The 27,370-nt window shown below is 43.9% G+C and overlaps 1 protein-coding gene across 4 annotated transcripts; it reads left to right on the forward strand.

Annotated features, from left to right (window-relative positions):
• Positions 1-27,370, forward strand: LOC148013809 (pentatricopeptide repeat-containing protein At1g26460, mitochondrial-like). Of its 4 annotated transcripts, XR_015688915.1 has the most exons (7): positions 1-1,017; positions 1,439-1,655; positions 1,738-2,187; positions 24,950-25,150; positions 25,281-25,481; positions 25,670-25,811; positions 26,264-26,400. XR_015688915.1 is itself a non-coding variant. In XM_087668379.1 (6 exons), the coding sequence occupies exons 1-6, from the start codon at positions 308-310 to the stop codon at positions 26,712-26,714; spliced, it is 1,929 nt and encodes a 642-aa protein (XP_087524505.1). In that variant the 5' UTR covers positions 7-307; the 3' UTR covers positions 26,715-27,370. The 4 variants fall into 4 exon arrangements, 1 of the variants encoding a protein (XP_087524505.1); XR_015688914.1 differs by having other exon boundaries at positions 25,281-25,811; XR_015688916.1 differs by lacking the exon at positions 25,281-25,481 and having other exon boundaries at positions 3-1,017.

Here is a 27,370-nt window from a genome sequence, read left to right on the forward strand (position 1 = left end):
AAATATTGTTGCATTATTAAACCCCTACGCAAGGTTTTAGCAGAAGACGAAGATGCAGCAGCAGCAGGCTGTCGCAGAAATGAAGCAGCTGATGCAGATTACTACGCCGTGATCAGAGCTTGCACTCTTGCGCTCGGCTGCCATGAGTCGGCTCCGGCAAGCCAACATCAAAAGCCATTTTGTCAAAGCGCTCGGATCTGCCTCTGCTTGCTCGCAGGTACATAGCCTGGCCTACCTAATGCAGGGACATTCCTAGGGTTTTCACCCTGCACAGTGGAGAGTTTTAAGCGAAACAGAGCTCATCGTCATGTCTGGCCTGCGCGGTTTCTTGAGGTTCTTTCCCAAACGAAGAATCACAACCATAGAGACCAGGGCCATCGCAGGTACAGCCTATGGCCATCTGCTGCCAGCTCGGATGCTGCCACATGCCTTTGCTGGACGTATTTCTGCCTGCGAGCAGCGAGGCCTGCATACCAACCACCCATTTTTGCATATGCAGCAGCTGGAAACTGATGAGACATCCTCTTTGAATGGTGCTGACGTGGCTTCTGATACCCTCACTGTGGATGAAACCACCGCTGGGAAATCTGACACTGCAGAAGAGAGTGTCACGTCATCTAAAGATGCATTGTCCCCAGTTGTTCCTGGGATGCCTGCGGTGCGGCGGGTAGCACGGGTTGCTGCTCCCATTGGTATCACCCTCACTGCTCAGGGCTTGATAAAGGAGATGACCGAGCGCATCAGGAAAGGAATGTTTCAAGAAGCCATACAACTCTACAGGGATTGGTTGCAGTGTCTTGATCCTGTTACAGGTCAGCCAAATAAGCCCATGGTAACACCATGTAATATTGCTCTACTGGCCGAGGGTTTGAAAGGTGCTCCTGTTGACATATTGTTGAAGCGGGTGGATGAAATGAGACGCCTTGGTTTGCAGCCGAATACAGACACTTTCTACGTGTTGTTTAATGCAGCGGCAGAAAGCAAAGAGATGGAAGCATTCGATCGCTTGTTTGCGATGTAATTGTTTCGTGCCTTTGAGGGAGGAAAGAGTGACATTTCAGTTTTCTCAGGGCTTGTTTCCCACTTGATGGGTGGTAAAGTTGTTGTTCCATTCAGGAATATATCCTTGTTCTGGTGCTGTTACAGTGATCTAATCTTGTTGTGCACAAGTATCACTGCCTGTGGTCTTCAGCTCATAACATTCATAGTACAGGTGAAAACCTAGCAAATTAGCTAGTTGATTGATGGGGACTCAGAGCTTGGGTCTTGATAAAAGATCTGAAATTATGCATATTGCTTGAAGTGTAGCTTGGAATTCAGAAATGTAGTCTGATTCTTTAGTGATGAAATGTTGAGTGGGGTTTGGCTTGATTAAGCTTCTGGTCCATTTGTGTCTTTCCAATTTGCTCAGACAGAGGTGACAATTTTTTGTTAGCAGAGTTCAGGATCTGGGGATTCCAGTGCAAGGAGAATGGTGTATCAAAGCAATAATGAATTTTCGGCAGGATTCAGATGCTATCAAGGCTATGGACTATGTGCGGATCATGGTTGCAAATAACCTTCCTCCTGATGATTTCATCATAAGCAAGTTAGTCACTTCTTTCTCAAGGCTTGGTCAAGCTCTTAAGGCAACAGATATTGTCCGGTGGGGCCAGGTATCAGCTTCTCTCTCTACACAACCACTGTTTGTTTGTCTGTAACTAATGCTCTTATTTTGGTTGTTTGTCTACTGTGTAGAAAAGGGATGCATTACCTTCTATATCTGCTCTGGGGGATCTTCTGCAGTGTTGTGCAGAAACCGATGTGCCTGAGGGTGCCCTGCTTGCCATAGAACTTTTATATGGCAGGAGAAAAGGCAGGCCTTTTAGGGCCCCTACCCTTGATGAAGGCACATTATTAGCGATCCTCGGTATGGCAGCTCGAACGGGTGATTTAGCTCTTTCTTCAAAGGCCTGGGAGATTCTCACATTCTCCTTGCAGAATAGCCGTCCTCCAAGTGAAGCTTCTTTTCTGGCTAGGCTACATGCTGCAGTGACCAGTGGAGAACTTGATTTGGCAATTGCAACATTGCAAGAGATGGAAGATGTATATCCTGAAGAGATATGTACAGAGACATTCTCCCCCTTCACTTCATTGAGACCATTTGTGCTGGGTTGTGCAAGAGGTGGATGTGGTACCCTTGATACGGTATTGTGCTGCTGCTTTGCTCATGTAAATGGTGAATTTTAAAGAAATGTGATTGACATAGCTCTGTGTCAATAATGTTGTATTTTCACATTCTCTATAAGAAGTTCAAGACAAGATGTACCAAGTTTATGTGAGAAATGTTGCATTACCTATATTTCTTATTGCCTTCAGTATGGTGGTGAAAATGGTGGGATAACCCTGTCTTCTAGGCGTCCTCCTTTTGTTGTTGACTTGGCTGTTGTCATGTTACCAGCATTCTCTTCTTAGATGACTGGTGGGCCATATCTGGTGTCAATTTGGCCAATACACGCTTTAGACATCTCTGAAGTTTTAGAGTTACACATATTGTCATAGTAGAATCATATAGAGTCAGCCTTACTGAGTACCGCTTAGCCATTTGGGGTTTAAGAGCTCATTCCTCAAATTGTGGTAAACAATTGAGTTTAGAAGGTCATTGTGCAGTTGTGTGTGAGCATTATTTCATTGTGAATACTGATTTTGTTCATTGCCTTCATCTTGCTCTTCAGTGGCTTGCCTTTTACTGTACTTTTGTTTGCAAGTCCCACATTGTGATATGGTATTGTTGTCATTCTTTGTGCTGGTCGCTGATTTCTGCAGGCTGGTTGCTGTGTTTCCAGCCTGTATCTGCCATCATGAGCCCTAAGAAGTCCTTGGCCAGTCTCACCCCAGTCTCGTCCAGCCTAGATGACCTGTTTGGCACCAGTTCAGTTGTCATTCCTTGCTGTTTGATAGCTGTGTTTGCTGCTGTTGTTCCTCGCTACATCTCAGCCTGTAGCATGTGCGTTTTCAACACATCAACATCTCTTCAGCTGCATTTCAGCCCAGTGTTTTTTGGTAGCAGCTGCGGGCGGTGTTTGTTTCTGCTTTTTCAGTCTCAGAGGGCACTCGTGCAGCTTTGCTTTGGTGGGCAGCCATTTTTGAAGGGAGAGGACACTTGTGTTTTGGGTGCATAATGATTGTGACTCTGTTTGTGTAGTCTGGGTGAAGATATTTTGCATTTTCTTCCATGGCTATTAATCTTTGATGAAGCTTCTACTAATTCTACCTCCCTGGGATGAGGCTTGCTTTGCTATGCTTGCCCCAACAGTGAGTACTCCTGTTCTCCCCAGCCTCCTAGGGGCTCACAAATTGGATGGCAACAATTATGTCCTTTGGAAGAAGCAGTCTCAGTCCGTATTAGACACTTATATGCTGCCCTTTGTCATTGGCCTACTCCTTGTCTTATCCCATCATGGATGATGGCAACTCCATCCATAGTGCAGACTTGGGGGAATCAATGTTAGAGCTTTGACCTTCTTCTTTTTGAATTGTTTTTTATAGTGTATTGGTGCACATGAAGGATCTTACCATTGCTAGCTAGGTTTGGATGAGATTTTAGAGCCTCTTTGAGGTTTGGACGCTTATCTGCTCATGTTGGAGATGTGGTAGAGACAGCTATCACGGTTTGATTCTTGTATCATGAGATATCTCATCTATAAGGTGGAGTAGCTTCGAGGTGAGTTGGCTACCTATGGGGAGGTTCTTTCTTTAGAGGATATGGTAGTGACCGCGACCTTGCTTATGCACCTTTCCATCCAAGTATGATGTCCTCTATTGGAGTTTGCTTATTGCCTCATGGTTCTATGAAACTTTCATAGGAGGAGCTGGTCCTCATGGTTTTAGAGTTGGAATGTTTGGCATTGTGGGTTTTTTGGTGGATTGGGTGCAATTAGCAAGGCCTTTATAGGAGGTTCTAGTGGGAGAGGAGAGCTAAACGGAAAAATGAAAAGAAGTGGAAGGGATGTAAAGAAATACTTGAACAAAGAAGATAAACTCAAGTGTACGACAATAATACAATGAAAAACAGAACTCAAAGGTGAGGAGTTGGTTGTGGATTAGTGAATTGATGAGTGAGTTTGAGTTTGTGTTGGTGGGTTGGGCATTTATGATGCAGCTGCCTGATATATTGGCATTAGATTGTGGTCGATTGGGCATTCGTTGCTTGCTGACTTGTTTGTCGCCAATCTGATTATTTTATTACTATATTTTCAGCTGGCTGATTTTTTGCGGATCATGGCCCATTCATTGGCTATTGCTCCAGGAAGCCAGTGCCAATGCTAGCCAATGACTCACATTATTGTACTATCTCTTGTCATGCTTATGGATTCCATTTCCTGTGCATTCTTCTTTTGAGTTCTTTTGTAGTGTTCATCTTCTTTGTGCAGTGTCTCTCTTCTTTCTTGTGTTGCGGTCTATTACAATAGATTCTCGTTCTTTCATTGCTGCTGCTGTTGACAGTCTGCCCTTACACTGTTCCACTGCAGATCAACCTTTTGCTGTTTGCTGCTGCCCAGGCAACTTGTTTTTGGGACAAGAATAGCCTATTTCCAGCCTTTTGCTGCCTGTGTCTTGACTACAGTAGCCTGCATTTTCAATTTCGGCATTATTTTATTCTTGTCCAGCTGCATTTAATGCTCTGTTAGTCTGCATTTTCCTAATCAGCATCCACATTTTCTGCATTTATTGCTTTTGCAGGTTGGGCAACTGTATTTCCAGTTCTTATCGGCTTTAATCTTTGAGATTGATCCTTTTCTGGCTGTGTTTGATCAGATTTTCCTGTCTGCAGCAATTGTTTTGCGATCAGATGTCCTTTCCTTTGCTTGTGAACTTCAGCTAAGTGCAGTCTATGCTGTGTTTTGGGTGTACTCTCTATCTGCACATCTTCTTTTCCTCATGTTATCCTCTCCAATGGAACCTCCTTACTGTTCTACTGATGATAAGCTTCACGGTCCTGATTACTGAAACTTGGAGTAGCGTCGTAAAAGCTTGGTTTATGTAGAAGTACTTGTGTAGCTATTGTGCATCCTTGGATTCCAACTCCTCTTCCAGATGATTGGGACTGTGACAACTACAAAGAAGCAATTTTTACTTAGGATATAGATGATACTTGTGCATATCTTGTTCTTCTCAAGTGCATTTCGAAAGAGATTTTTTGGTGATTACCTCGTGCTGGACAGCTTCAGAGGTGTGGGGGAAATTACAAATGTTGTACAAGGCTCCATTGAGCATGTGGGCTGTTACCTTCCATGGGCAGTTTCAGCAAATGGAGTTCAAGCTAAGGGATACTATTCACTCTTTTCTGATTCATGTTACACAGGTGCGTGATCAACTTTGGTGCCCTTCCAGATGCTCATCTTATGACGACTGTGCTCTATGGGCCTAGATATCATCGATACTAGTGAGGTTTACACATATAACCTCTATGTTGCTTGAGCATGATCAGTAGCTTTGATGGCCTTCCAAAGGCTCATCTTGTGAGGGCTATGCTCTATAAGCTCCCTTCGAAGTTTGATGGAGTAGCCAATGCCTACGGGCCCAAATGCCATCGATCTAGTGAGCTTTACATATATCTCTTCTATGTTGCTTGAGCATGAGGCATCCTTTAGGTTATATGGGAGGCTTCCATTTTGGTATGGTAGCCATGAGGAGACTTTTGTAGCCTCAAAGAAGGGTGGCAAGAAGAAGAAGATGAAGGTTGACTGTTATCATTGTGGAAAAAATAGATACCTAGGCAATGATTGCAAGGAGACAGCAGCCTTGCGGAAGAACAATAAGAAGAAGAAGCAAGATATGGACTCTTCTGATGAGTGGTCATCCTTCTCCAACTCCGACTTTGATTTAGATTTTTTGGCCAGGAATGCAAATGCAAGGCCATTATGAAAGTGCCAATCCAATGAATTTCGGACAGTTGGGCATGCATGTTATGATGAGGCCGCTAGGATACTTTGGTAGAAACACGATTTTTCATGCTATAATTGGATAGGGACTGCATACGGGAATGTATGGCACAAATCCCTATGGTACAGGAGCCAATGCATGGTATGCAAGGCCCAATGTATTCGGTATGGTTGGAAATATGCAAAATGCTATGTATGGCAGCATTGGCTTGATGCCTAGGGCATAGAGTAGCATGTTTGGTAATGCATTTGTATCCCTGAATGTTTATGGGGCTCAAGGAATGAGTGTTGTTCATGTAATACTCCGTTTGGTGTTGGTTTTGATGTAAATTTAGCAAACACATCCTTTTTACAGCAGCCAACGTATGACAACTTGACACAAAGAGGGGTAGTAAAAGACTATAATGAGGGTGGAAAAGCAGTGAAGTTTGAGTCCTTCAGCGCTGCACAAGATAGACTGAAAGCTTTGTTTTTCGTTCAATAGTTTGATGCAACCTATTCAAGGGAAACTTTGTAGAGTCCTCAAAGATTCGAAAGGCAGTCACTTTCTTGAAGGGGAATGTATTGCAGTGGTGGTCCACTCTTTTGATGCAAGGAAGAGCTCTGTCAATGTGGGTACAATTCAAGCAAATGTTTGCATCATTGGTTGACGAGAGCATCTTTGAGGTGGACATCATGACAACTTGGAATAAGCCGAATGCTAAAGAATGTAAAAATTTGGAGCAATACAATAAGAAGTTTTGGGATGTATTGCTGCCCGTCACTTCTTATTGCCTTGTACCCCTTCATGAGCAAGTGAAAAAATATGTTTATGGGTTGCCTAAAGGAATTAGGGCTTTTTGTATTAAATCCATTGTCTCTAGCATATCTTATCCCATAGAGTCTGCTACTATAGCAGATGCTTTGCTGCATGGGAAGGATCCAGGTTTCCTAGAGAGTTAGGAGAAGCTGAATAAAAAGTTGTTTAAAGCTGAGAAAAGGGACACATCTGAGAATCAATTTGAAAAGAGGCCAAAACAGCAAAGAAAAGGCTCAAAAACATTGACACAACATAGGGAATTGATGGTTGTAAATGAATATTTCATTTGTGAACAGAAGGGTCGTATTGCAAGGGACTGTCCCAATAGGCAGCAAGCTGGAAAATTAGAAAATCGGGGAGATCCTAAGGGAAGTAAGCCCAAAACATCAATGGGATTGGTGCTCGATATTGTTTGTCATCAGCCCAATGACGATGCTACTGAGTTGTGTAGAGCATGGGGCCAAACTAGGAATTAGCATGCATTGATTTTCTTTGATAATGGTGCATGAGCCAACTTTCATCTCTGGCCCGTCTAGGAATCAAAGAGAATGAGATGGGACCCATAGGGGAAGTTGGAATGGCATGTAAAGGCCATGCAAAGCTTGTCACACCACTTATTGAAAAGCTTTGGTTGCATCTATAGGGATATGCGGATAGCAAAGAGTTCTTCATTGCTCCACTTGAGGGTTTTGATGTATTTCTTGGAATGCTGTGATGTCACAAAGATGAGGGTATTTCTTCCAGCACTTCTCCTCAAGATGCGAGATTTTCCCATGGTGAGGACTCTTGGAATATCCGCTGGGCTTTCCTTGAAAATCAATATCAGAGTTTGAAGATTACTTCGATTTCTTCCTCTTCTTTTCTGCTTGGCCTGTTTTATACATGTAGATAATATCGCAAAAGCATGGCTATGTGCACCAACTCCACCAAAATTTCTCCCTGTGAAGCATATCCTATGCAAGCACCAATGGGATTAGTTCCTCCCAAGTGAGAGTTTCCTGTATATGAGAGGTAAGAAGATTGGTGTAAAGCACTTCATATATCAGTGATAAAAGATGTGAGATAAGTGTCACAACTAGATCCTTTGAAGAAATATCCTAACCAAGGGATGCAAGTTTATCTCATATCTCCTCCAACCTATGGATATGATCTTTCATCACAGGGAATATGTGACAAAGAGCTATCATAGCTTCAACTCAAGAGAGAGACGATACCCAAATATCTAGATTTAGTGAAGAGTCGCCATCTCTTCCAAACCTCTACAGCAATGTGGATACTGTCAAAGTGCAGCGGTGCGGAAGCGTAGGACTGAGAGAGAGAGAACGCAGAGAGAGAAGGGAGAGAAAGAGACAGTGGACAATGAAGATCTGCTGTATAAAGAATGCTGAATACAAAGATATACACGGGCGCAGTGCGCTGGACTGCGTGTCTCCACCTCGACGATGCAACCTGCTGTCCACCTCGAAGTCTGCTGCAGTCTGCACTGTCTGCTGTCTGAAATCTGTGAACAGAGACAGAATCTGCGCGCCAACGGTCTGTAATCTGCGTCAGAGAAGTGTGTCCAGACTGCTGAAAGTGTCGGGTATAAATAGCCGAGATCTGCCAGAAAATAGGCGCCAGAAATAGGCGCTAGAAATACCCTGTCGGCTGCATTAAATGCAGCTGACTGATTGTACAGGTCGGACTGCCACGTGGCAGTCTGACTGTGCAGTCCGACTGCACTTTGCCTGTCCGACTGCTCAGTGATCTGATCTCTAACACCCCCTCTCAGAGCCTGGGTAGGGCAGAAGCTTGAGGGATCTGGAATGTCTCCGAAGTAGAGCCTGAGGAAGCGCCTTCGTAAACAAATCCGCAAGATTGTCCTCCGTCTTGCAATACTCCACAGTGATGGTCTCATCCAGAAGCTTTTCTCGGATGAAGTGGTACTGGATCTCAATGTGCTTCGTCCGGGCATGAAAAACAGGGTTTCTTGCCAAGGCAATGCAACTCTCATTGTCACATCGCAGCAATGTAGGACGAGTCTGGGGGCTCCCAAGCTCCTCCAATAATCTCTGAAGCCACACAACCTCGCATGTGGTGGAAGACGCGGCCCGATACTCCGCCTCAGTAGACGAAAGGGCTACCGTGGGCTGCTTCTTGCTACTCCATGAAATAACACCTGCACCCAAAGTAAAACAGTAACCTGTAGTAGACCGCCTGTGGTCCACGTTACCGGCCCAATCCGAGTCGCTCCAACCTGCAAGTACAAGATCGGACCCATCTGTCCCTGCGGGGTAATGAATCCCTAAATCAGACGTCCCCCTCAGATACCGAAGTATCCTCTGAGCAGCCTGCCAATGCACCGTCTTAGGTTCACTCATGAACCCTGCCAAGAGCCCAACAGCAAAACATAGATCAACCCTGGTGTTGAGAAGCCAAATCAAGGACCCAATCAACTGTCGATAGCGGGACGCATCCGCCAAAGGAGAAGCTGAATGGGAAGTGGCCTTCCAGTTCGGATCCATAGGAGTAGAGAGGGCCCAACAATCCTCCATCTCAAAAGACACCAAAAGCTCCTGTACATATCTCTGTTGAGAGATAAAAATCCCCCTCTGAGACTGATAAATCTCATGGCCCAAAAAGAAATGGAGTAGACCCAAATCCGTCATCTGGAACGTCCGATATAAAGCTGACTTCGTTGCCTGGACCTGCTGTGCATCATCACCTGTGACAATCAAATCATCAACATATAATACAAACAACACACAACCATCCTCGGAAGTGTGAACATACAGCTGCGGATCGGCCTTGGACCGCCGATATCCCAACTGAGAATGGAGGAACGAATCAATCTTCTCGTTCCATGCACGCGGAGCCTGCTTGAGGCCATACAAGGCCTTCTTCAACCTGTAGACTTTCCCATCTGAAGAACCAAAGCCAGGAGGCTGCTCAACATAGATCTCCTCCTTCAAAACACCATTCAAGAAGGCCGACTTCACATCCAACTGATAAACAGGCCATCTCCTATGGCCAGCCAAAGCAAGAACAGCTCTAATGGTCGCCATACGAGCTGTGGGGGCAAAAGTGTCATGACAGTCAATGCCTGGGCGCTGTGCAAAACCTTTAGCAACAAGGCGAGCCTTGTGCTTATCCAAAGTACCATCACTGAGATATTTGGTCTTGAAGACCCACTTGACTCCAATCACCTTCTTCTTCGGGGGGCGGGCACGAGTGACCAAGTGCCATTGCTCTCAATTGCCTCCAACTCGGCTTCCATAGCTTTCTTCCATGGGGCGGACTGTAAAGCCTCCTTTACGGAGGTGGGCTCTCGATCCTGCATAACACGGGTCATCAAACAATAGTTGGAGCAAACCAGCTCCGTAGAATGTGCCTGGTGCCTCCGTGACCGCCGCGGACCATCCTGCGGTCCCCACTCCTCAGGAATCCCCTCGATCCCTGAATCACGGAGTGTGTCACGGGCCCAGCGAGGAGGAGGCCGAACCTCCCCTCGTCGTTCTCCATCAGCAGGAGACTCTGGAATATCCACCGGTGGTAACTCCTCAGAGGTGTCCGGTGGAACTGTAGACTCTGTGTCAGAAACAGAATCATAATCAAAAGGCACGGGCTCCAGTGGAACTGTAGAAGGAGCCCAACTCTCCCCTGGATCTCCAAGAACGGGATGCTTCTCACCCGTTGAGGTAGCCGGAACCTCCACAAACCGCACATCACGGCTAGTGTACACATCCCGCTTGACGGGATCATACAGTCGGTAGCCTTGGGACTGGGAGTTGTAGCCAACAAATACCTGTTTTCGGGAAGCCGCTTCAAATTTATCACGGTGAGCCTTGGAAATGTGAACATAGGCATCACAGCCAAAGACCCGAAAGTAAGAAACATCTGGCTTCGTCCCAAAATAAGCCTCAAATGGAGTCATCCCTTCCACGGCCGAAGTAGGGGATCGATTAAGGATGTGGACTGCAGTAGCCACAGCCTCGGCCCACAGAACCTGAGGGGTCTGTCGGTGCTCCATCATGGTGCGCGCCATCTCGATCACACTGTGGTTCTTCCGTTCAAGAATACCATTTTCTTGAGGAGTATTGGTATTGGCAAACTCCTGGTGAATTCCTCTATCTGCACAAAACCGAGCAAATTCATTAGACACAAATTCACCTCCCTTGTCGGATCGCAAGGTCTTCAACTTCCGGCCTGATCGGTTCTCCTCAAAGAGAAGCCAATCCTTGAAGTGCGAGAAAGCTTCTGACTTTAATGCCAAAAAATAGGCCCATGTCATTCTGCTATAATCATCCACGATCAGCATGAAGTACGAGCTCCCACGCAGGGACTCATTCCTCATAGGGCCACATAGATTCGTAGATACTAGCTCCATCGGTGAAGTAGACCGCCGCGAAGCTGTGTGGGGAATGGCATCTCTATGCTGCTTCCCCCGAATGCAGGAGACACATGGCTGCTGGCTCACCACTATATCCGGCAACCCTCGAACAAGCTGTCCACGTGACGCCCTCCGAAGATAGTCATAGTTCAGGTGACCAAACCGAGCATGCCATAATTCGGACTGTGACTGTGAGGTAAGAAGAAGAGTAGAGAGGGCAGTGGAAGACTTCAGTGTGTAAATGCCGTTCTCCTCATATCCAGATGAGAGAACCTTCCTCGATCCACGATCGAGGACTCGCACCGTAGAACTGTCAAACTCCACCAAAAGACCAAGGGAGCAAATCTTATGAACTGAAAGGAGATGGTACCCTAACCCTGGTACATGCAAAACCTCTGAGGTATGGGTATCACCTCGTCCATCCGGAATAAGCTGCATCTTACCCCGACCTGCAACAGAAACTGAAGAGCTGTCTCCAATGAGAATCTGCCCACGCGAGGGTCGCAGTTGGGCAACACCATCTGATGAAGGAGTCATGTGCCGTGAGGCACCACTATCAACAATCCACTCTCGAGCTTGGGGAGCTGTCATCGCAGCATCAGAAGCATTCGGTGAAGCGTCCTCAATGACAGCTAGATGAAGAAATGCAGCTGATGAGGGTGCAGCCACCGCTCCATAATCCTTGGTGTCCTTCTTCTTGGTGTCCTTCGTGTCTTTGTCAAGGCAATCCTTCTTCCAATGGCCAGTCTTTCCACAAATATGGCATGTGGAGTCTTTGTCCTTGTCCTTCTCCTTGTCCTTCTTGGACTTGTTATCCCCCTTCTTCTTCTTTTGGTCCTTCCTCTTCTTCTGAGAGGCTTGACCTGTCAGCGCCTCCGTCTTGGAAGCATTCTGTCCCTTTAACTGTTCCTCTTGGTCCAAGACCATAGGAACCAACTCTTCCCACCGAAGAGTAGACTCTCGCCTCGAAGCAATAAGGGCAGAGTAAAATGTACCGAATCGTGGCGGCAACTGGGACAATAGTGTGATCGCCATGTCTTCGGAGGAAATCGGCTTCCCCGCATTCTGAACCTGCATCTGTAGCTGCCTTAGCTTGTTAATGTGCTCCCGTAGCGAAGAAGACTTATTTACGGACAAGGTCCGCATCTGAACCTCCAAAGAAACCCTCTTCATCAGGGTCATCCGATTGTACATTTGATCAAGCTCCAGCCATATCTCACGAGCCACCGTCAAGTGCTCGATGTGAGCGATCACAGCTGTAGTGCATGATAGAAAGAGAAAGGATCGAATCCTGGCATTCAGTTTGTCCCAATGAGACTGGGCCTTGGCCAACTCCGCACGAGCATCGGAAGAGAGTTTGGACTCATCTCTTACCGAGGGCCGGTCAATCTCCTCCTGTACCAACTCTGCCAAATCATAGGACTCAAGGATGGCCAACATCATGACGCGCCAAATGTGGTAGTTGTCGCCGTTGAGCTTCTGATTTGTAGGAAGAGCCGGTAAGACAGGCACCTTCCGGTCCATAATCGCCTGGAACTCCAAGTCCATCTCTATAGACATCTTCACCTGCAATGCCTTCACAAACGCAAAAGCAGCCCCCTCTGACTGGGAAAACTCAGCCTGCTAAGGCTCTTCCTCGTCCTGAAGCTTCTTCACCCGCCGGAGGCGATGAAAAAGCAAAACCTGCACTTGTAGGCTGAAAACTCAAACTTCCTCCGCGTCAAACAGCAGTAAACAGCAGCAAATCCACCACCTGTACTCCTTTCCTGTGCGCCCACACTCGTTTCAGCCTTGTTCCAAGGCGCAGCCCTCCTATCTGCCCTTAAACGCAAAAAACGCAAATTTGTGTCGCGATGGAAACTCCTCTTCAGGTTGATTCTGCGCTTAGTCAGCCCTCAAACACTGCTCTGATACCATGTCAGAGTGCAGCGGTGCGGAAGCGTAGGACTGAGAGAGAGAGAACGCAGAGAGAGAAGGGAGAGAAAGAGACAGTGGACAATGAAGATCTGCTGTATAAAGAATGCTGAATACAAAGATATACACGGGCGCAGTGCGCTGGACTGCGTGTCTCCACCTCGACGATGCAACCTGCTGTCCAGCTCGAAGTCTGCTGCAGTCTGCATTGCCTGCTGTCTGAAATCTGTGAACAGAGACAGAATCTGCGCGCCAACGGTCTGTAATCTGCGTCAGAGAAGTGTGTCCAGACTGCTGAAAGTGTCGGGTATAAATAGCCGAGATCTGCCAGAAAATAGGCGCCAGAAATACCCTGTCGGCTGCATTAAATGCAGCCGACTGACTGTACAGGTCGGACTGCCACGTGGCAGTCCGACTGTGCAGTCCGACTGCACTCTGCCTGTCCGACTGCACAGTGATCTGATCTCTAACAGATACATCTTACATTCAAGCATAGAATCTGCACAACTCACAATTAGAAAAGAGCAGTCTTTGATATTTAATCAATCCTATAAAGCTGCCAAGTTTGAAGTTACACCATCACGGAGATCTACAGTAGATCAAGGTAGAGCGACTCTAATAAAATCCCAAGGTCGTAGGTGTCAAGGATGTACTTGACTTTGCATGACCATAGAGGGCAGTTCATTCCATGGAGCTTCTTAAATGCGGGTAGAAAAGGTAGAACATGCACTTGCTCAAGGGATGCCAAACCTGCCAATCAAGGACTAGAAGTCTTGAAAGAATGTCAAGGGAGAGAATGGTAGAATGGTGGTCGGTCTTCATGATCCCAATCCATAGGATCCCCAAAGCATACATATTGGCTATAGATGTCCTTCAACAATACCGTCAAGAAAACAAAATTGGAATGTGCTTTGCCTATTTGGGGTTTGTCGGTCCACTTTAATAAAGGACGGAGAGGCAACACTATATGAAATGTCCCTTTAGGATCCAACTTGCACATGGGATACGAGGCAAAGCCCCCAAGCCAAACTCACCATAAAAGGGATTGGACATCGGACTCATCTCCCAGCCGTAGAGCCAAATAGGCTTACCCTCAAGCTTAGGAGCTAGCAACACTTTGGGTCATGACCACATCCCAAGGGTTGGCGTTCCATACCCCCAACCCACACCATCTTGGTGTACGGATGCGTCGGCCAGAGGGCCAAGAGTCCAAGAGTGGCAATCACACAATGAATGTGTACAACAAGGCCTTGAGTCCTATAAATAGGACTCGGCTACCCTAACCTTGAAGTGCCCTTAGTGCATTTGCACTAAGTCACTTCATGATCACTATGACTAGTGCTACTAGTGCCCATCTGGATGTCCATGAGCATAACCCTTCCCCGCTTATGAATGATTACTATCCTGAGCAATATTCTCAAGGACGAAGTGAGGAAAACGACTCTTCAATGAATTTGCTAACTCCCAAGTAGCCTTTCCCGCCAGGTGGTATTTCCACTTGACCAAATACTCGGGAGAAATGGGCAGACATGATCATTTACTCTTGAGATCAAGAACCAATTCCGGTTCGGGTGGCATGTAACAAGTGATATTCTCAAGCTACGAGACTTCCCAAATGGGGATAATCTACTCACCTTGTCCTAGTTGTTAGATTTATTTATCCTCGTATGTGAACACACATCATTGTGTGTAAAAGTGTGTGCTTAGATGTGAACATCTTTTACAGCACTTAGCATTACATAAGGATCAAAGGTGTAGGTCTATACCTTAGGCTATATATTTAGGTTCTATCACTTGTACTTTCATCCCACATATCTCACTTATTATTATCAATTTATCTTTAAGTTTGTGTGTACTTGCAAGACTCTCTCTCTCTCTCTCTCTCTTCCCCCCCCCCCCCCCCAAAAGCACAAAATCTGTATAACTCAAAAAAAAGAAAGAGTAGGCTTTGATATTTAATCAATCCTGTAAAGCTGCTAAGTTTGAAGTTACACCGTCAATGGAGATCTACGTAGAGTAACTCTAATAAAATCGCAAGGTCATAGGTGTCGAGGATGTACTCAACTTTGCATGACTATAGAGGGTAGTTCATCCCATGGAGCTTCTCAAATGCGGGTAGAAAATGTAGAATATGTGAAGAAAACTGCTAGGGTTTGCGTTGAGGAAACACAGTGTATGACCACGATAGAAACACAAAGAGGCAGACACATACACATACACAGAAAGCAAAACTCAAACCCTAAACGCAAAACTCAAAACTAAAACACAGAAACTCAAACACAAACAAAAGAAGAGTGAGAAGAACACAACTCTGAAGTGAATGAATATTGCAAATGAATGTAAGAGTGTACAGATACTCAAGGCAGAGCAGTGTATCGGAGAATGATGTCCATCGGAAACGGATTCCAAGTGTTGTGACCACAAGTCGGAGTGACGGAGTGAGAGAAACACCAAATATTGATCACTAGAGTGTGAGGAGATTGAGGCGACTACAGAGGATGATGCCTGATGATGTGGACGAAGCAGTAAAATGTAGCAGTAGAATGCCACAGTGGAACGCCACAGTAAAATGTGACAGTAAAACACAGTAGTAGAACACCGCAATAGAATGAGGTGAGGGCAGCAGTCGTGAAAGCTGGACCGTCACATGGTGGGAGACTGATGGCTGAGATTGCACACAAGGGTGAGAAACCTACATGGGAGAGATAAGGCTGAAAGGGGGCAGTGTGTCTATTTATACATGTTGAAGGGTGCCCCAAAGAATTAGGGTTTTTGGGAGACCAGTGAAACTCTCTTGGACCACTCCCCTTTTTAGGGTTTTTCATTAATTAAGTGTGTTTTGGGGCTATTTAAGAATGCTAATCAGTTGAAAAGCGTGTTTTAGCTCAACAGGACATGCACTTGCTCAAGGGATGCCAAACTTGCTAATCAAGGACTAGAAGCCTTGAAAGAATGTCAAGGGAGAGAATGATAGAATGGTGGTCTGTCTTCAGGATCCCAATCCACAAGATCCCCCAAAGAACAAGGCCTTGAGTCCTATAAATAGGACTCGGCTACCCTAACCTTGAAGTGCCCTTAGTGCATTTGCACTAAGTCACTTCATGACTACTGTGACCAGTGCTACTAGCGCCCATCCGGATGTCCATGAACATAACCCTTCCTCGCTTATGAATGATTACTATCCTCAGTAATATCCTCTAGGATGAAGTGAAGAAAATGACTCTTCAATGAATGTATTGACTCCTAAGTAGCCTTTGTCGTTGGGTGGTTTTTCCACTTGACCAAATACTTCGGAGAAACGGTCCGATAGGATCATTCAGTCTTGAGATCAAGAACCAATTCCGGTTCGGGTGGAATGTAACAAGCAATATTTTCAAGGTGCGAGACTTCCCCAATGGGGAATAATCTACTCACCTTGTTCTAGTTGTTAGATTTATTTATCCTGGTATGTGAATACGCATCATTGTGTGTAAAAGTGTGTGCTTAGGTGTGAATATCTTTTACAACACTTAGCATTACATAAGGGTCAAAGGTGTAGGTCTATACCTCAGCCTATATATTTAGGCCCTATCACTTGTACTTTCATCCCACATATCTCACTTATTATTATCAATCTATCTTTCAATTTGTGTGTACTTGCAAGAGTCTCTCTCTCTCTCTCTCTCTCTCTCTCTCTCTCTCTCTCTCTCTCTCTCCCCCCTTGGAGTTCCATCTGCCGTGACATTCCGTGGGAGTGCCGGGCGGTAACGCTTCGATTTGTTTCTCGATGGACTGCCAAAAAAACGTGCTTGGACAGCCAATAGATGGGCACGTTACAGTGCTCCCTCACAATGTATTAAATATCAAATAAATAAATTAATTAATTAAAAAAGACAAGAGAAAAAGAGAGAAAGAAGGCAAAGAAAAGATAAACTACAAAGTAAAGAAAAGGAAGAAATGGAATTTGCATATAACATCAGAGTGCCACAGACATTGCACCTAGGGACAATTATATCCATAGCCCTTTTTGGTACAGGATATTTTGGTTACCCCCAAGAGCCACCACATTATGTTGTTTGCCATGTACATGAGAATCCCCCAAGATATGAGAATATAGACCCTGATACTTTTCATGAGGAAAGGATCCGTGAGATGATATATTGGTAGATCATAGTATGATCAATAAATCTTTGTAAATACTTTTCATAAATATAAAGTCTCGTTATTATTTTTGAAGAGCATGAGTTATGAGCTTATGATGATAGTTGAGCTGCTTTGACAAGTTAATGATGAAGTACGGTTTATGGAGTGATTTTTGAGATCATGTATTCCATTGCTTGCTAGTCAAACATGTTGGAATTAAGAGAAAGCGTAATGGCTATCTTAGAGAAAACTCGTTATGGAGTTGTTGAAATGGCTCAACTCTATATTGGTTACACATGGGAGCTCCATACCCAATAGTGGGTATTAGAGCCATCTTGTTGTATGCTGCCTTGAACATTGCCTCAGCCACCTCGCTAGGCCACCTGTGCTGATTGTTACACCAAGTCTGCTTGCTGAAGCTTTCGCCATCAGTGTTCAACAATTCAAGCCTTGAGAAGTGCTTCTATTGCCTCGTCATTCTATGTGCAACCTAGGTTGCTATTCTAGGCCCAGCAACAAGAAGAAGATAAAAAGGAAGAGGAGGAGGAGGAGGAGTGAGACGATATCCTGCTCAACATTGCAAACATGGTGATCAACCAGTTGCTTGGTGGGGTTGTGCACCTTCTTACCTTGCAAATTGCTTTGTCTCCAGCGACCCTACTTGTCCACACATTTACCTACTTGACACCATATTCATTACACTTGTTGCATCAAACACGCTGCCCAATTGACTTGTCCAATGCACCTCATCGCATGGCGTCGATTGCCGACACGTCATCATCCAAAGGCTACCCCTATCAGTTGTCACCAAAGAAAAGGTTTAATCTAAAACCACTTTGAGTTTAAACTTCAACTAATTAAAGTTTTAAACTTCTTCATCAGGAGGGAGTTCATACACATTTGAGGCTTTTTAATAATTTTCTTCAAAATTTCTCAAAATTTCTTTATCAAATGTTGGGCTTTTTCCATTCAAGCACTCAGCGAAGCACTTGGTGGTAGTCATCGAATCGAAGTTCTTTGGGACTTTAAGGTAAATCCATATGCCTTTTTGAAGCTCTCTTGGAGTATAATGTTGGTAAGTACAAAACATGGCACGATCTTGGGTCTTTTAATAATTTTCATCGCAATCATCATCTCTTGTATATCATGCAAAAAGTTGACTATGGACTGCATTTTCACCCCCTTGAGCTCTATGGCAATTGGTGGTTTTGACTCATAACCGTACAAACATCTCTTGCGTATTATGCAGAAAGTCAACTACGGACTTTAAGAATTCGACTAAGAGTATCGGCAACCATATTGGTTATGCCCTTTATGTAGCAGATTTTGAAGTTTAACTCTCGCATAAGCTTTGTCCATCTCACCTTGCAACCATAGGGATCGGGTTGATCACATAGGTATTTCAATGAATGGTGGTTTATCCAAATAATAAACCAGGCTCCATATAAATAATGACATCATAAGCACATGAATGACCACCAATAATTCATTCTCTTAAGTGGTATGCATTGGTGAGTTTACGGCTGTCGAATACAATAGGTTGGCTATCTTGATAAATGACAGTATCTAAAGGATAACCACTCGCATTTGTATGAATCTCAAAAGGTTTATTCAAAGAATGGGAAACGAGAGGGATGCGAAGCTCAACCTCTCTACCCATAAGGCATAGGTCCCATTCCGCTCCCCTAAAACCGCATAAATTGGGATTCTAACTCTACTGATTCTAGGTCTTCACAGTTTCGTTATTACGTATTTTGAGAAAAGTTCCCGGCTAACCGGGACCACCCTTCCGTAGGACGGACCTAAGTCACGTCCACCGCACTTTCCTCGATAGCTTTAGTTGTCTAATTAGGTCCTACCACATTTATGTATGACATTTAAAATCAGCTTCATTAATTAAGCCTTTTAGGGCACAGAGTTTGTTCACGTAATTTACAACACAAGCACAAAAACAAAACAAGCAGTTCTTTTATCAAACAAGTTCCTTAACTTATCTTTAAGTTAATTTTTATCTCCTGCCCATACAGGAGAATTATGTTTCCTTCTGTCCAACTGAAGTACCCGGTCCAAATCACATGGCATTGAAATTTCCATCTTTTATCTAGAATAGGATCTTCCAACGTCCGAGACGTTGCTCACGGGGATCTCCAACTCCATTCTGGACAGGCAAGGGGTGTCTAGAGCTCCACCTAACCCACAAGCGGTCTAGGAGTAAGATGCCATTTCCGTGGTTGGCCTTTTCACCACTCGACCATCGGCCTGTGAATCGAGCAGCGCCATCTCGGGATAATCTGTGATGTAATCTTGGATATGATCCACACGTGCAAAATATCATTCCTTAATTAATCCAATTAAAATTCAAGCACAATCAAAGCAATCAGCCCTAATATCATATTCTAGAAAAACATTCCTTTATTCCCATGGCAACTTGTCATTACAGACCCCTGCCATGCATTTGCCATCAACACAAGCCTTGGAATATTTATCCAAATCACAATGCAACAATCCCTTGATTGAAAGAAAAACATTTAGGGTGTTATTCAATCAACCAACAAAACTAATTGTATTTTTTCCAAACAATACAATAATAGACGCGACAATAATTCCATCACATATTCGCTCTCCCCCTTGGGGCCAAAGAGTAGAATTTACTTAATATTCCCTCCTTTAGCCTAAGGCATATGCTAAAGATTCCAATACTATACATGACATAAGTCCTATCATTCCAATGAAAATTAATCAATCTCGCAAGAGCATTTATGCCTCTAATTATCTTTTAGCATTCCCCTACTATGCAACATTTTTTTCTTGGCTTTATTTTCCTTTCTCCTTAGGCAAGGAGTCGCATGTCATCGATGTAAAGTTTACATAATCTCTCCCATGTATGCACCGTGTATATGTATTTGCGAACTTTAAATAATATTATCCTCGGTAAAGATTAATCAAAGACTTATCGATGCTCAATACTTTAGTGTCCCATATGTTGCTTATGCTATGCATGGATTCATCACATAGCAACTAGGTACAATTTAACTTCCGTTGATACAAGCACTTCACAAACTTCATCTTTGAATATTTGAGATGCGATTTATCCTTTTCAATGACCTGTTCTAGCACCACAAGGTACGGAGCCTAATGTATCTCTTGTGAGTATTAAAACAAGCATCTATCAGTTTGAAAATACATTACTTACGACCGGTACCGCAATTGGATTGATAGTGATGCCTTCGCCCGAAGCTCTGTTGCTGGTTGTAGGATTATCATCCGATTACTTACGACCGGTACCGCAATTGGATTGATAGTGATGCCTTCGCTCGAAGCTCTGTTTTGCTGGTTGTAGGATTGCCATCCGCACGCGACATTCTTCGCTTGGAGGCCATAGTCCGTAAGTAGACTCAAGAGATTAAGAAGGTGGAATAGATTCGAGATGGGAGAACGAAAGAGAAGATGGTTAAATCGAGGATCGAGATAGAGGGAAATTGTGCAGGCTCTCGGGGTAACTCTTTTCTCTCTCTCTCTCTCTCTCTCTCTCTCTCAAGCTCTCTCTCACAATCTCTTGGAGGGGTATACTCTGTCTCTCCCCCTCTCTTGCAGTCTTTCGGGGTTTCCTTATGCTCCCTTGTGTCTCCCCATACCTCATATTTATAATGAATTAGAGAGGAGGGGATAAGTCTGAGAACAAGAGTGGAGGGGCTCTTAGAAGACTCAGTGATCTGATGCTCAGATCATAAATTTGATGGTTGCATTGGCTCCAAAAGGGGGGTAAAATCGCAAGACGCTTGGTTAAAAAGCTCTTAGTTCACTCGTTCTTCTTTTCTCCGTTCGAAGTGCTGTCTACTGCCTGTAGACTGCAATCGCGGCGCGCGCGATTTAGCCCGTCCATTTTTTTTATCTCTCTTTTTATAAAATCTCCAAAACTAACTAAAACATCACTTGTCTTTTCTTTTAAATGACTTTTAGTTTTATCTTTTTAGGATAATATCTAAAATATAATAGTTTTCTTTTTTCCCCCAAGAATCTTATATTTTTGGACCATTTAAACTATACACATTAATACTAGTGATTAATATGGCTCATAAGTCCCGTTCACATTGTACTTTTCATGAAGGGTGGCTACGGTCCTTATCAATCCGAGAAAAATGTCAGATTTATGACTCTTGATTTTTTCAAATATATTTTTAATTGAATGGAAATTATTAGCTATTAATGCTAGTCAGTTTTTACCTTAGTTAGTCTTTAGTTAGTAATCTTACTAACTTAATAATTGACTAACTAACTTTCGAACTAACCAACTAACTTTTGTTGCGTGGAAATATTACACCATGGCTTCGGAGGAAATAGTCTTCCCCGCATTTTAAATCTGCATCTGAAGCTGCCGAAGCTTGTTGATGTGTTCTCGAAGCGAAGAAGAGTTATTCACGGACAAGGTCCGCATTTGCACCTCCAAAGAATCCCTCTTCATCAGGGTCGTCCGGTTGTACATCTGATCGAGCTCCAACCATATCTCTCGAGCCACCATCAAGTACTTGATGTAAGCTATCACGGTTGTAGTGCAAGACAGAAACAAAAAAGATCGAATCCTGGCATTCAGTTTGTTCCAATGAGATTGGGCCTTGGTCAACTCCGCACGAGTATTAGAAGAGAGTTTGGACTCATCCCTCACCGAGGGCCTATTAATCTCCTCCATCACCACTTCCGTCAAATCATAAGACTCCAAAATGGCCAACATCATCATCTGCGAGATGCGATAATTGTCACCATCAAGCTTTTGATCCGATGGAAGAGCTAGTAGGACAGGCACCTTCCTCTCCATTATCGCCTGGAACTCCAAATTAGTCTCTGTAGACATGTTAACCTGCAATACCTGCACAAACGCAAAATCAGCCCCCTCTGACTGTGTAAGCCCAGCCGTCTAGGGCTGGTTCCTCCGTTGCCTAAACCTTCTTCACGTGCCGGAGGCGATGAAAAAGTAAACTCTGCAATGGAAGGCCTCAAACTCAGCCTTCCTCCCCTTTGAATAGCAATAACCTGCAGCAAATTCACCGATTAGATTCCTTTCCCGCACGCCCACGCTCACTTCAGTCTTGATCCGATGCGCAGCCCTCCCGCTTGCCCTTGAATCCTGGAAACACAGCCTTGTGTCGCGTTGAAATCTCCTCTTCAGATAGGTTCAGCCCTCAGTCAGTCCATCTTCACCGCTTTGATACCATGTCAGAGTGCAGCAATGCGGAAGCGTAGGACAAAGACTGAGAGTGTGAACATAGAGAGAAGAGAGAGAGAGAGAGGGAGACAGTGTGAATGCAGAAAATCTGCAGTGTAGTATGCTGTATAAGAGTGCATAAATATACACATGTGACGGTGGCAGAGGAAATATCTGCGTATGTCTCCGACTTGATGACCTCGATCTCCGTCAGCCCGAGCACAGTCTGTCTCAGCCAACAGATCTGAAGATCAGAATCTGAAGTGAATAGATGGGAGAGTGCGCCACAACCTGACTATAAATAGCCAGGAAATAAAGAATGCCCAGCACCAGGTCGGCTGCATTAAATGCATCCGACTGCAGAAAAAATAATAAAAAAACTGTCCGACTGCAGGCTGCCACGTGGCACCTGCGCAGACTGCTGACGTCTGTACTGCTGACATGGCACTCTGCCGTACTCTCCTGTCCAGGAAATGACTGTCTAACAAAGTACTGTCAATCAATAGTTTGATGTCTATCTGGGCTACAAGATTTTGGCCACCAACGACGGTCTATCATAGCCCTAGAGTGGTAGCTCCACCTTCAGATGTAGTGTTGATGGGCAGTGTTGTAAAAGGTGGGCACTTTCACATTCATTGGGAAGTGTGTTTGTGGCAGGCAGCACGACGTGGATGTTGATTGCATGTCATGAGGGGCAGCATTGATGAACAACAGGCATAGGAAATGGGAGGCTGCATTGATGAACGGTAGGCGTATGTAGTGGGTGTGCTGGGCATGGCAATGTGCTGTTGAAGCTTCTGTGAACAGATTGCCCTACTGATGCATGAGGAAGGGCCGGGCTTGACTCAAAAGCTGGTGTGGCAGCTCGAGCTAAGTGGTGGTGATGGAGAAGGTGGCTTTGATATTGCTGTTGGGTTGCTCAATTGCGCGCGTGTGCACACAAACACACACACACACACACAGTGAACAGCAAGGGATAAGAGAGACCGATGGAAGGTCACATCCACTAATGTGAGAATGACAGAATGAAAGTAGAATTCCTAAGGTACTCTAGTACCACACCCAAAGTAGGTATTCACATAGGGAATAGCTAGAAGGTAAAAAGTGCATGTGGATAAGGGAGTGTTCACCCCAGAACAACGGAGGAACATGGTGAGTGTAACAACAGAAATAAACGAATTGTTTGATGATAGAAGGATACGTAACAACAAAAATGCAAATGTTTGTTAGCTGGAAAAGCCCCTGGGAAGTTCTCCAAGGGCAGTAGTAGCAAAATGCAATTGTCTGCTGATGGATGGAACTGTAGCAGAAAAACATGAATGTTTGCTGGCTGGAAAGGGCCTCTGGATATGTCTCCACAGGCAGCAGCAGCAAAAATGGAATTGTCCACTGATGGGAAAAGTCTCAATGAAGGTAGATGACTGCTCCAGAAGGGAACTGTCAGGCTGCCACAGGAGTAGTAGAAGAAAACACAGTACAATCATGTGATGATGACATGGCAAGTTGCAACATGTCAGATGTTGATGATGACAGCAGGGCAGCCTATCCCATCACAGAAAGGTGGTTTGATCATTGTCTGAATTGGGTAAGCTAGTTGTGGCAAACTCGGTGAATAGTCATTGCGACTATATCAGCCAGCTTTACTTTTAGATCATCTCCTTCCTTAATGGAGAATTCTGGGAGCTAATGATCAAGATTGATTCGTCAAGTACGGTCTCTTGTTGCACGGCACTCAATGAGATGACTCCAGATGTAAAGGGAAATGTAATCGGGAATGGAATTCGGGTAACAGCCTTTCCATTAAGTCGGCATTAGCCATGGTGTTTAACACCAAAACCCAGCTATAGAAAACCATCAACCCAAGTGTTCTCAGCTATCAACCATTCTTGGACTACTGTTCTTTTGCCAATTTCTGCCTTGAGTGTAAGTCTCTTTGACCTCTGAAGCATTAAAGTGTGGAAAAGAAAGGGAGAGATAGTCTTTTTATACTGTTAGTGATTAGATTACATCTTATCTCGTTTTTCATTTTGGTCTGACACTCTACTAGGATATGGGATATGCGATTGCTATAAAGACTAAACATCATCTGAGCTTTGCTGTATTGCAAGATTGATGTTCTAAAGGAAGAGACATGAAAAGCTGTACAACCTGATCTTAAGGCTGGAAAGCCTATGGGAAATTTGACAGTGAAATGCAAGGCTCAAATACAAGAATCAAAAGCTGGAAAGGAAGACATAGCAGCTGAAACTTCTATTTAAAGGCATTAGGAGGCAGGGTGATCTATCCTAGAGCCACAGATCTCATTGCTTTCCCTGAGAACTGCATCTACAGCCCTATAGGAACAAAATGCAACATTCTTTCTTTGTAAATCCCCACAGCACGAAGAAAAAACAGCATATGCATCTTTCCTCTCTTCTTACCCTTGATTTTTCTTGTTGAGAAATTGAAAATTGTGAGCTTAACGTTAAGATAGCTCACCTGATTTGTTTTGGGGGAATCAGATTGATAAACAGAAACTATATTTTGTGCTCCAATTGTGAGGTTCAGATCATATCTTATGGACTTCATTTTCAAAGCAGCTAATTGTGCATGTTCTCTCTCTGCGGTGTGCATTTTTGCAGGCTTATTTTAAGCTTGAAAGCATGGTCTCAAAACAACGGGTTCCGCTTTCAGCAATTAATTGCATAATTCTTGGTTGTTCAAATGTGTGGGACATTGATCGTGCTTACCAAACATTTGAGGCTATCAGAAGTGTGTTTGGACTTTCTCCAAATGTGCACTCATGCAATGCTCTCATTGATGGATTTGGGAAAATGAGAAAGGTTAGAGATTTTTTAAGCCTTAAAAGGTTCAGTATTGGTTATGAATGTCCATATACACATTTACTTCCTGACAGACATCAAAGACAATATTTTGTGTGGAATTGAAATATTCTTGTGTGTTCTTGTATAGGATGTGCAGCAGTGCTTCAAAATTTCTTGTTGGATTAAAGTATCTGCTTTCTTTCATAGAGGGAAGGCAGCTGGCTTGTGTACCACAGCTGCTAAATAAACGTAGTGAGTTTGAAAGCAGGCAGCAACAGTTTGTACAACCTCCTTGCTAGCTCTATATTGGCTTTCTTGGCTTATTAGGCCCAATCTAAATAGGATCAAAGTGAGTGTGCAATTCTTATAACCATGACAGCTGCCAGCATCACATGTTAGAACTTAAAAAGTGCAGGTTAATGAATCCCTACTGAGTTTCATCAATTGGAGTAACTTGAGATCTGTTATTTATCTCCTAGTCTAAGTTGTAACCACCTCTTTGACATGTGCAAGCAATCTTTCTTGTTGAAAATGCAGCTGTACCTTTAAAGGATACTCTGTGTACCTGGCTATGCTACTAGACCTAGACTAGGTTCAACACAATAGCTATGGCAATCTCAAGCTTATTTCTATGAATCGAAGTTGTACCTCCAGATGATGTGTCTTTCAGGAAAAACAGGTACTTGCATCCAGCAGAAGCACGTCAACAATGCCTCTGCACTCTCTACTTAGGTGGTTTAGCAAGTGCATTCTTAACCCTGTTCAATTGATTAATGATGTTCATTGCATTGACTGTGTCGAACTGGGAATTTATATTGAACAGCACTGGTGGTGAATTTCCCAAATGTAATTGGAACCTACTATCTGTCATATTTGTTAATTAAATTCAATCCATTAAATGGATTGTCAGTGTACGATTATGGTGGCTTAGGCAGCAGTATCCATGTTGGCAAGATTATGGTTTCAAATGCTTACTAGCTTAGCTTCTTGAATATCTGTCATGAAAATCCTGTCAATTAGATATCAGAAATAACATTGTATTTCAAAAAAAATTAATTCGGAACCTGAAATCATTTGATCTGTTCACTTATGTGAACTTACAATTCCATTATTGGTGTTTGCTGGCTGAAGATTGATGAGGCATTGAAGGTGTACGAGTTCTTGATTAGTTCAGGTCTACAACCTGATCAGCGAACTTACAATTTGATTATCAAAGCTCATGCTGTGAACCGTGACACCAAGTCGGCCATGGAAGTTGTCAATCAAATGGTGCGATGAGCAGTTCCTCATTTTTATTTGACTCTCTCATGAAGTCGTGAGGTTTGGTATCTGTAAGGTTTTCTCACAGAATTTCTTGCCTTTTTAATAGGTGGATGCTGGGTTTACTTTGGAGAAGGATATAGCATTGAAGCTGCGGAGAAGATTTATAAGGGAATGTGATGATAAGGGAGCTCTTGAGATATTAAAGTTCAAAGAGCAATTCAAATATGCGGATGGATTTACAGGAGACGCAAGGAGGGCACTTATATTTCCATTTTCTGTAGGGGATTCCAGGTTGAGCCGCAGGCAACTTCAGAGCTAGTAGAGATAGCTTTCAATGCAATGCATGCTGTGCTTTTCTTTGTGCTTTAGAGTACGAAGCAAGGCCCTTCTGAAAGCCTTATTAATTAGGAGTTTGCTAATGGAATAGGTTTTCCTTCTATACATCATAGGCCCTGGCTTTAACATAGTGCTAGGGCAGCCAGTTCTTTGTAATTCAACAGATTAATGGGCCAGATAGTGCTAATCATGTTAATATTTACTGAAAATTTCTCGAGGTGCCAGCTCAGTGAATTCATGGATAGCCAGTGTGGTTGCCAAAGTCATCAGTTTATAGGAAGAAATTTTCAAATGCTGCCCTCCAAACTGTACATGACAATATTTTGTCATACAGCTTTACCTTGGAACACCTTGGTGGTTGGGAGTATTGTGGTTTCTTTCTTTGCAAAAGTGCAATTACCATAGTGCATATGTATTAGCTGCCTTGTCAATCAAGCCAAATTGCATAGTGCATATGTATTAAGCTGCCTGGTCAATTAAGCCATATCAACACAGTCTAAATTATTGATCTAATGTTGGATGGGCACTGACTCGACAACGAAAATATATTTCACGAGGATAACAAATATCTCCTGACTGAACTAATTTATTTTCCCAGACAAGTAACAGAAGTACCTATTAGTTTAGTCCGGTGAATAT

Source organism: Lygodium microphyllum, chromosome 26, assembly GCF_053477565.2.
Source record: "Lygodium microphyllum isolate KBCC chromosome 26, Lygodium_microphyllum_v1.1.10, whole genome shotgun sequence".
Classification (NCBI taxonomy): domain Eukaryota; kingdom Viridiplantae; phylum Streptophyta; class Polypodiopsida; order Schizaeales; family Lygodiaceae; genus Lygodium; species Lygodium microphyllum.